The sequence below is a fragment of the Aulonocara stuartgranti genome (genome assembly GCF_965226115.1).
Source record: "Aulonocara stuartgranti genome assembly, chromosome: 4".
Taxonomy (NCBI): domain Eukaryota; kingdom Metazoa; phylum Chordata; class Actinopteri; order Cichliformes; family Cichlidae; genus Aulonocara; species Aulonocara stuartgranti.
In genome coordinates, this window is record NC_138942.1 from 24,072,298 (window position 1) to 24,083,040 (window position 10,743).

The following is a 10,743-nucleotide window of genomic DNA, read 5'->3' on the forward strand; positions in this document are numbered from 1 at the left end:
ATGCAGCTTATGATTGGAGAAAGCAGAGAGACATGCACCGCAAAGAACACTGTCCCCACACTGAAACACACTGGTCTGAGAATTATGCAGACTCAGTTCGTCTTGAACTGGAAATCTCATCACAGTTGAATGAATCCAGTGGACAACTACAAAGTTTTTTATAGTCTAGTTTTGACCAGCTGCCATAATAAAGCATGCACTTCAATGCATCAGTGTTTTCAGTATATTAGCCGTACTCATAATGGTACATCAGTAATAGTAACATCTTACTTTTGATATTTCTTTGCATCTTCACTGTGTCAAACTGTCTTCTACCTTAAGGACCTTCGGTCACATCTTCATTATATTGAATTTAAGACAGAAACCCAGCAAAAATATAATATTCTTTTAATTACAGCTGACAGCAGTTTACACAAGTTTATTTCCTTCAGCATAAAGATCATCCACAGACAGAGTGCATTTATAATATATATATATTACATAGTTTGGCAGCCCAACGTTTCTTATTTTCTGTTCTTTTGTATTTACAGGCAGAGTTGTGCTCCTTCACCTTTGATTGCCATTACCTACATTAAAATAGACTTTATGTGTTTAGATTTACGTCTCTGTGCCTTTGCTGACGTCAGTTCTAAACTAAAACCTTTGCACACGGCACTGGTTATGCTTATCTTAGCACAATCAGCACATCACAATGCAGATGACATGTTCTACACACCTTTGGCAACACTTAGGCTCCAACACTGACAACAAGGTCTCAACTCAGACACCTCTGTGCAAAACACGCATATTGTACATGACCACAGTGAATGTTACAGTTGGCAAACGTACAGCACACACTGTTTCCATGATGTTAAGTTCACATAGTTGCGTCCCTTCAGCTGTGAAGGCAACAAGGAATTAGAGGAAGTAATAAAAGAAGACTAAATTTCAACTGAGTTCTTAGAGTCTGCGGCTAAATGTGCACATCCTGCGTGAAAGGCTGTCATTACGCTGAAAGATTACACAGGCAAGTAAAATGATGGTGCCATGCATTTGAAAAGATGGTGCAACGCTTAGACACAGGCAGAACAAAAATTGAATGCATTGAGAATCACGAAAGCTGTTTTGCATGGCTGCTTTTTGGATTACGTTTGGATTACATACCATCCCCGTCTATGCCAGGAAATTATCTAAAAAAGTTCAAAGAACAGGCTTAGTTTGCTTCCCATAATATTGCATTCTATCCCTCATAAGCTTATAGACCACCTACAAAATTTGGCTCACTATTGCCCTCAAATGGTGAGACACTAAACTACACTTCAGTATATTTGATTTTTCTTTGGATACTCTTCCTGACACAACTCCAGAGTCATTTGCATTTCCTTCTGGGATCAAAACTGAGATCTTTCGCCTTTTCTATAAGCCACTACACTATGGAGCCACTTTGTCAGTTAAGATTAAAAACAGGCACAAAGCTTCTCAAAAATGCTAGAAGGAATTTTTTTTCACATTGAAGCATCAGTAACTCAGAATAAAGTGAAAAGTTTATGCAAAAAGAAAGTTGTTTCGTGTGCAGAGAAAGTGATAGGTCCTCTTTTGATAAAATCTTCCTATGAATTATGCAGGCTAGCGCGTTGCTCTTGCATGAAGGCTGTGGGGAGGTGGCAGTACCCTGACGCCTGTACGGTGGCCCCTTCAGGCCAGTGGGTGAAAGGTCCTGGCGTGTATTCTGGCGGTTTGCCCCCAACGGTGGGCTCGCTAAAGCCAGGCTTGATGTCCGAGTTAACGAGCCATGGTGTTGGATCATTGCACCCCTGGTCCTGCTCAGCACTGTCACACCAGTGTGTGCTCGTGTTTTCATCACAGTGGGACATGAGGTCCTGTGTGGATCTGGAGTTGCTGTGTCTGGGCAGACACACATAGCCTTCGCCGAAAAGAGTGAAATTTACAGGAGAAGGCGATGCAGAGTCATCTGACGGGGTTTCTGTGTCCATCTCTTCATCCTTGACACTCACTGACTCGGGGGCTGGCTCCGGCGACTGTCAGATAAGAAACAGTGCTGTTTAGTCTTCAATCAAATGCCTTAATTTTTCTTTTCTTTCTATCTTTACCAGTGATGTTTGCTCATTTATGGTTTGCTATACATAGATTCAAGTAACACAGTTTTATTTGACACATTCATGAAGGGCACAGTTTGGTGTTTTTCTACGAATCTACATCTTCACTTTCTGTTTCGATGAAACGGCTGGTACAACTTTCATCTCTGTGAATTAAGCGGCCAAAAATCTTAGCACAAACACCGGAATCAGTGGGAAACTGCTAACCTGGCACTTCCCATCACCGCTATAGGTGACATTCTGTTTTGTGTGTCTGTTCTGGAAAAAATAAAAACAAAGTGCCAGAACTGCATGCTGTGCTTTTACTGATGCAACAACTGCTGCAGTTAAAACTCAAAGGTTCAGGCTATCAGTCGTTAAACCAGTGGGCAATGTCACAGTGGCTATATCTAGTTCATATATAGCTTACAGGGATGTTTTTTTAATAGGACCAGAGACTTTCTATCATTGCACCTAATTAAGAAATTATCTAAAATTCTAGACAATATAGTGTGTAAAGTGTGTTCTTCTCATCTAACTATTAGCAAGAAAACTATTAAGTAAAGTTGTCCATACAGTATGTGGATATGCAAAATTGATTAAGGCTAGTTTAATATAAATAGAGTTTCATGTTTTTGGTTTTCAGGCTCTGGACACATGACAAATGACTTGGTTAGAGTTTCTGAGCAGCTGACCCGACAGAGGATGTATGGCCCGGTGAAGCTTATCGCAGAAGTGTCAGAGACGTTAACCTCCTCAGTAGGAGAGGGCAGGTTATCACAGCTCCAGCAACCCTCATCCTGATCCAGGCACTTTTTTTCTGTGTCCTTGGTCGGCCACAGCGAAGCTTGTGATGAGCTACAGGGGAAGAAAATAAGAATTTTATTGATTTATGTAACAGCTCGTCATTTTGCAATTCACTTTCTGGGAGCTACGCCCAGTGATTGGTGACATTCAGGAGCACTGAACGGTCTGTCTGTGTGAGTTATCTAAGGGAACAGCTATAGAGTATCACTGATGCTGAAAGTGTTTTCTTTTACTAAAAAAAAATGTGCAGACCTCCGGACAGGTCAAGTGTGAAACATATTACCATGTAGATAAGACGTCCAGTTGTTGCACTTTGCAAATATACAGCTTTTCAGTCTGCGTAAGGGTCCGACTGCCGGGGGACTGGATCGCAAATAGATGTAGAGAAAAAAGGAAACACATTTACATATAAAAACAGCAAGTGTGCAACATTTATATAAAGATAAAGAAGTAGCAAAAAAAACAGCAAACTGTAAACTGAACAAGTCTTACCATCAACTCTGACAGGATTTTGCTTTTTCCTGGAGAAGGAACTGAGTCCACCCACCCAATTACATTCCTAGTGGTTAAAATTTATGCAAATAGGGTTAATTTATCACTTAAAAAAATCATTCTTATGAAATTAGAACATAATAAATGCATTATTTATACTTTTGATGGCAGTAGTTAATTTTTGCTTTACACAAATAATGTACCTTCGACAAGCTGGAATAGTGCGGTACAGAATGAGGAAGACTAGAGCCACTGCTACAGTGATAAGTATATAGATCCAGGTTGTGGGGGACCAGACTGTTGGTGCGGAAAACAGAATTAATGATCGTGTTATTGGGGGAATGACATGAATCATGATATGCTTCTTTTTTTTAAGTTTTAAGCTTAAACATATTGAAAGTAAAGCCCACAAACCTTCATTAGTGGTCCACTCCACAGGATCCGTCCATTCTGATGGGGTTCCTTTATACTCTGAACCTGATCCAGGGACAACCAATGACCTAACTTTGACCTGGTAATCCTGGAGTGGGGCTAAACATTTTCCAAGGATGGTCCAAGAACTTAAATCCCTTACTTCCAGTAGCGTAGAAGAATTCTAAAAAAAACCCCAATAAATAATATATATATGTACCTGATTTTTTGTTATTTTTTTCAGTTACGTCACCTTTAAATTAGTACGTCTTTTATAGTTAATGGGAATGAATTCCAATGCAATTATCAAGATTAAAAAAAACAAACACTGATAGTAAGGCTTCTTACCTCATCTTGTTTCCTGTAATAAAGGACCTGATAATACAGGCCGTGTTTTTGACTCTTGTTTGGTTCGGTCCATTTCACGATCCAGTTATTGTCTTCTTCCCTCACATTTACATGCTGTGGGGGGTTGGGACGAACTGTGGAATAAGAGCAATGCAGAGAAGTTCGTTTATAGCTAAAGTTATTGTGGAAAGTTTTATGCATATTTAACAGCTGTGTGTGGTATCGCTTTTGCCTTGTGATTTAGTGTCTGCACTCGTTTATCTTGCCAAGTGGGGACTTTAATCTTACTGCCCACCAACCTGTAAGGACTTGTATTACTGTAAAGACTAAAATTAGCCCATGCTAATTTTTTAGGGTATTATTAAATTTTAGGGTAAAATTAGATTTTAGATTTCACGTCTGAGCCATTAGGCATTCATTCTTAAGCTCATTGGTTAACTTTAGGGAATGCATTATGCCAATAAATAAGCCCCACAGGGTGTAGTTACTGTGTGTGTGTGTGTGTGTGTGTGTGTGTGTGTGCTTGTTTGTTTTGTCATGACAGACTGTAGTGGAAAGTACCAAAAGGGGTCTTAAGCATCTATCTATCTATCTATCTATCTATCTATCTATCTATCTATCTATCTATCTATCTATCTATCTATCTATCTATATACATACATATATATTGGGTACACAGTCTATTGGGTACGGCATGGGTGCAATAGTGCTATTTAAACAGTAGGTGGGGCTACTCAATCAAGACCCTTTTTTCTAAGCGCTCCTTGAGTGTGGATTTGGAATTTAGAAGAACAAGAATTATTCCCAGGTTGGAGCACCCGACCAGAATGCTGTAGCTCCAGTCACATGGTTACTCACTGTTTTGGTAGAGTTTAAAACTCTTGGCACTGTGTGTTGGCTGGAGGTTCAGCTGCAGATGTTCTGGGTCTGTGACAGACAGTGTGCAGCTGTACCTCAGCATCATCCTGGTGAGGTCAGAAGTGACTGCTGGGTTCAAACAACATCTCTCAAACCTGAAAGCAGAGGTTGAAAGCAGAGGAAATGACACGAACGGTCTGACAAATGGATGGACGAATGATGAAGGTGCATTTTTAATTTCCAGCCAGGTGGTGTTGCCAGCGTTACGCTCAACTTACGGCGCACTCTCATTGTGTTGACAGGCCAGCTGGTAGGTAATGATGTGAGCCAGCTCTCTGCTCACTTCCCAGCTACATGTTACCTCCTTCTCTCCGTCCAGTACACAATGCAAAGTGGGAAGCTGCCCAAAGTCTGTGGCCCAAGAGAGAAAAAAAGAGCTAATAACAACAGCTGCAAAGCCCCAGACTTATCTCTAACCAATAAAATTGGACAGAGGGAGAAGATTAGAAATGTGAGGAAAGCAGATAAGAGTGTGGGTCTCCTTAAGAAGGAAAAGGCACTACTTGTGCAAAATTATTCAATATATTAAACATGCCAACCAATTTATTCAGAGCTGAAGTTGAACCGATTTCTTTAATTTACCTTCTTTAGTGTGCCAGGTCACCACAGGACTCCAGTCACTCCACAGGCCCATGCTGGCCCAGGCCCTCACTCTGGCTTCATACCTGTGACCTGGACGCAACAGCTGCCTCTCAAGTGTCATACTGGTGTTTGTGACATTCACAGTCTGCAAAGAGAATCAGGTGTTGTGAGTGGCTTATGGAATATTTATTTGTTGACATTTATTCAAGGTTAAAAAAGTATTTGGATCAGCTACTGAGTTCTATGTGCATCCTTATTTTATTTTCCAGGTTTTTAGCTACCTAGAATGTAAATGTATGTTTGCGTTATTTGTTTAAATCCAAACTGTGAATGTGTTAGTATGCTTATGTTTGAATTCAGAACCTCCCCAGGTGTATCCTAATCTGTTTTTTCTATTTCTTTAAAGCTGCCAGGCTTCTGACTCGAGGGTCTCGTAGGTTTGAAGCTTTCCTGTGAGAGGAAATCTAAAATGTGATTTATATGCATCAGGTCACTGGTTTCATTATTATTGCTAAATATATTGCAAGGAAGTATGAAGAGTGTTAAATGCTACCTCGGTTTCTATTTTCGACCTTTCAGTTAAACTGACGTGCTACAAAGATGAGGCATTTTCAATCCAGTTATGAGCTTGCATGCGCGATGCTTACCACCCAGTTGTCCTCTCTGTGCGTCTTATAGCTGAGCTGATAGGTGAGGTTTTTGTTCAGGGATGAGGAGGGAGGGTAGGGGCTGGACCAAATGAGCTTTCGGCCACCATCAGCTGCATCGTGCGTGGAGAGATTCGCTGGTGGGAGTGCTTTCACTGTAAAAATGCAAACGCGCACAACATCCCTGAGTGTTTAGTTTCACTTGAATGCTAAAGGAAGCACAACAGAATGAATGTTAAACTCACGGTGCTGTAAAAGATGAAGAGTCTTGTGCTGGACAGAGGAGGAGGAGAGACAAGTCTTGTTTTGGAGGAAGAAGGCGGTGTGTTTTAAGCCGATGCCAAATGCATTGGCTTTATATCTACAGCGGACATCCCTGTGCTTAGTTGCATCTCTAGGATCAAATGGCTCACACTTCACCTCCCTGCAAGGACATGAACACAGTTATTCCTTGAAAAAGGCGTCCCATGTATCTTTTTTTTCTGTTTGCTTCTTCACGTCTTTTGTCCCTTTTTTTTTTTACCTTCCAGATCCTGTATCGACCCAGAGCTCCAACTGTGTGTTTATGTGTTGCCTCCACTTGCAGTGGACAAGGGACATGTAGTTATTATGGCATTGTAATGATTCCAGTATTGAAGACACTGAGCAGAAAAAGAAAAGCATTTTAGGTAATCGGGCAGTCGCTTTGTTGTATTCCTGTAATCTTTAGTCATCTTCAACTCAAAATGATTATAATTATATAAAAAAAAACAGTTAAGATATTCTTACAGTTCACCTTTCATAACAAAATACATTTCATATGACAGTTAGCCTTTTTTGCTTTACTTTTCCTCAGAACCTTTATCAGATTTTAGGTGCTTATGGCACGATTTGCATGAAAAACTATTATAAGCTAAATATGCAAAAGTCACTGTATTTTAAAATGAAAGTACAATAAAAATGAAAAACAATTAAAAATGTAGTTGTTTGAAGGATTACACCGGGCATATATTTACCATTTTGTGAGTTGTTGATCTCCTGGATTACACAACGATCTGAACCGGAGAAAAGAGCCAGCTTAGGAAGCTTTGCCAAAAGCAGAAGCCAGAAGAGAGGCACCATTATTGCGCCCAGTGAGGGCAAGGTGGCCCTTTTGTTATGAGCTGCCCTCACGAAACTTGCCCAACTGCTTTTACTGATATCATCAAGAAGTCTGAAGACAAGTCGGAGCAGAGGGCAGTGTGCGAGGCAGAAAGAGAGAGAGAGAGAGAGAGGGGAGAAGAATTAGTTCATTTACTAGAAACAATGAACAAATGAGTCATGACCACACTACGAGCATTCTTCCGCTTTGAGTGTCTGCTTGTTGTGGGATGTCACCACACATCCGCCTCTCTCTTATCTCTTTTTCTCACATGTGATAGACGCAGATAAAAAGAAATAAACACACTGGGGATCACACACCGCCACACATATGTATGGTTAAGTTGTGTGCGTATGTGTGGGTGTTTGTATATGTGTATGTGTATGAGTGAGGGGTGGTGGTGGGCATTTTCTTTTTGTTTTAAATGTCTGTTTTTTATGTTTTAAAGAAATGTAAACACCGTACAATGACTAAATGTAAAAAACACAAAATAAAAAAATCTATTTTTTTACCCACATTGCAAGAAGAAAATCAATTGATTCATGTTGCGTCCACTTTTTTGACAATGTAAAAACAGTAAAACCTTGTACATTTTTGACAAATAAATGCAAATTAAATCAAAATGACATTTTGTGAAATGCATTTGTCATTTTTTTTAATTGATCCCTCAACATGTTTAAATAAAATTTGATGTACAATCATAAAAAACGTGAATGCAACCTGAAATGGTAATAAAGTTACAGAAAAATGAGGGAAAAAAAGACTTCAGTACATTGTTTTAGAATATCAACGGGGGATTTTAAGGGTCACTCAGGCATTACTTCTGCCTTTAGAGCTGCTGTTTACAGTAGAAGGTTGGGGGAACCCCCGTTCAGGAGAATGTGGGAATCCAGTATTCACTCTGAAACTAAACAACCTTGTCAACCTGTTATTGTCAGAGGTGCAGTAGGCCACACTGTAGAAGTGGAAACCATCAGTTGAGTTGAAATCAAAGACAGAATGATTTTCAGAAAATAGCACAAGTAAAAAATGTAAATGTAAATGTAAAAAAAAAAAAAAAACAAAAACAAAAAACCCCACAGCACCTGGAAACACCTGTATGTTACTGTATTAAGCTATTTTTTTCATTTTGTACACTCACTGTATTTTCTGGGCGATATTTTAAGCGTTCATAAAGAGAAGTGCGCATGTTTCTGAAGAGTCTCAGCCAATTTCTCATCTGATTGTGAAAATTCTGAGCAAATCAAAGGAGAAGAAGTCACAGGATGACATATGCTGGGAATTCATGTCCGCTTTCATGAGCTCAACACATTTTAAAATGAGCTCTGATGAAGCCCAAAAAGCAAACCTGTGTATTTGACTTTTGTGGATTTTTATCATTATTTCTCAATAGGGCTGATGCTCACACATCAGAGGTCATTAACTTTTAAAATAATATAGCAACATGATTTTCTAGCTGTGAAAAAGTAGCACTTGTGAGAGGCAAGCATTCACCCCTTTCCTAGCTCACCCATGATCTCCAACACAGTGCAAGGGTGTATAAAATAAATGGCTCACTTACCTACCATAGATTGTGAAGGCTGTTTTTCCTTTGTCCTTCTCTCACTGTGGCTTCCTTCTAGTCAGCCAGCCGAGAAGTCTGTGGGAGTTTCCTCTGTGACGAGTTCAATTTCCCCTTTTCTGTCCACAGTAGCATTTAATGTCACCTTCACGTCAAATGCATAATCAGCTGTTTTAAATGACAAGCTCTAAAAACATGCTGTCGGATTGCAACACTTCTTGCGAAAAAAGCCTAAGTGCAGAAGGAAGACGCAGTGGAGGCTTTTGGTTTAGTTTAGAAGTTTATGAAATTCAGAAATGACAAGTATGATTCATGTTTTTGTTTCCGAGGACACAGAAAACATTAAAAACTGTTCTAATGAGTAAGCAAGTCACAATAATAAGTAAGAAATAAGTAAGTTTCTGGCAACAAATTTCTGGCTTACGTGTAAAACGGTAATTATTTCAGGATGGCGAAAGTTATCACAAAACAAAGTAAAAATCTTGACAGTACATATTCTGGTTTTGCGATAAGGCCTTATCAAGATCTGCCAGCCAACGTTTAAGCAGTTAACCAACCACATCCCTTCAGATAATGGCAAATTTTTATTTATGTGGCTTTACCACAGGCTCCTGAAACCTCCGCCTCTCAGTATCACATTCGGGATACACCACATATTTACGTCCTAAAGCCATCAGCACTGAATCCACGTTTTACAGCTTTCTGATTTAAAGCATTATGTGTTCTGAGCTGCTTCTTCTCATACTTTATATTTTCCTGCAGTCACTTGAAAGGTGGGCGTGATGAAGATGTCATCAAATAATGATCATTCAGTGTTATAACATGTAGAACGCCCACATCTCCTGAGTGGGTAGAGTTTCACATCTTTTTGTCAGATAAATGTACATTAGATTAGATTAGATTAGATGAGGTTACAGATATTTCCCCCTTAAAATATACAGTAAACTCTCACTTTCATGATTTTGAAAAGCTTTATTGAAATGTTCAGTTTGTACCTGAGAACACGAGTTTAAAATAAAAGAAATAAAAAATTTTTTTTCAATAAAAAGTTCCTGATCTGTCCTGTTATGGTACTGAAACTAATTTGAGCTAGACTCTTTCTAGTCTGTTCTACAGTGTTGAGTCAAAACACGCAATCAAATAACCTCCTCTGGTTACAAAATCACTTATATTTAGACTTCTAAACCCCACATACACTCTTCCTCATCACACACACTTTTTGCACTCTAAATAAAAAGTACATATGCAGTATGTGCACATTGGCAGTATACTATTACGTATGTATAAAGTTACTGAATTTTTATCGGCACTCGCAACTTTTTTCACTTTCCTACCAATAGTGATTCCTCAAACTAAATTTGAAACTGAGTAACTGCTTGACTCACACAAGCTTTTCACATCTTCTTTCACTTAAGCATGAACAGTCATATGTGGGTATTTGCTCTTTAGGAGTAAATATCTTGCTGCAGGAGAATAATTGTTTATTATTCCTTTTTTTTTTTGCACAATTGATTTCATTTACGCAAAAATGATGTCTTTTTATTTTAATAGACTGACTTTTTGGAGTCAAAAGACAAGAGCAATATAAAGATGACAGAGTTCGTGTTATTTCTTTATCTCTTTCCTTTTTTCATTTTTAGACCCATACTGTAACTTCCTGCCAACAAATGTCTTTAACACCTCAGTCAGAACAAAGTTGATGATGAGCTTAGATACCGCATGACCAGTTCCTCATTTCAGCTAATGACACTCACTCACACATTTCACAAAAAAAAACCTCGA

General features: G+C 39.1%; 1 protein-coding gene across 2 annotated transcripts; it reads right to left on the reverse strand.

The window, feature by feature from the left end:
• Positions 1-369: 369 nt before the first annotated feature.
• Positions 370-9,035, reverse strand: csf2rb (colony stimulating factor 2 receptor subunit beta). 2 transcript variants are annotated; one of them, XM_082530394.1, is made up of 15 exons: positions 8,966-9,035; positions 7,276-7,472; positions 6,804-6,921; positions 6,526-6,704; positions 6,281-6,435; positions 5,634-5,778; positions 5,270-5,402; positions 4,992-5,146; positions 4,134-4,267; positions 3,789-3,969; positions 3,578-3,671; positions 3,375-3,441; positions 3,166-3,245; positions 2,771-2,933; positions 370-2,018 (listed from the first exon to the last, which is right to left on the reverse strand). In XM_082530394.1, the coding sequence occupies exons 2-15, from the start codon at positions 7,379-7,381 to the stop codon at positions 1,590-1,592; spliced, it is 2,139 nt and encodes a 712-aa protein (XP_082386520.1). In that variant the 5' UTR covers positions 7,382-7,472; positions 8,966-9,035; the 3' UTR covers positions 370-1,589. The 2 variants fall into 2 exon arrangements, with proteins under 2 accessions (XP_082386520.1, XP_082386521.1); XM_082530395.1 differs by having other exon boundaries at positions 8,962-9,025.
• Between the last annotated feature and the right edge of the window lie 1,708 nt (positions 9,036-10,743).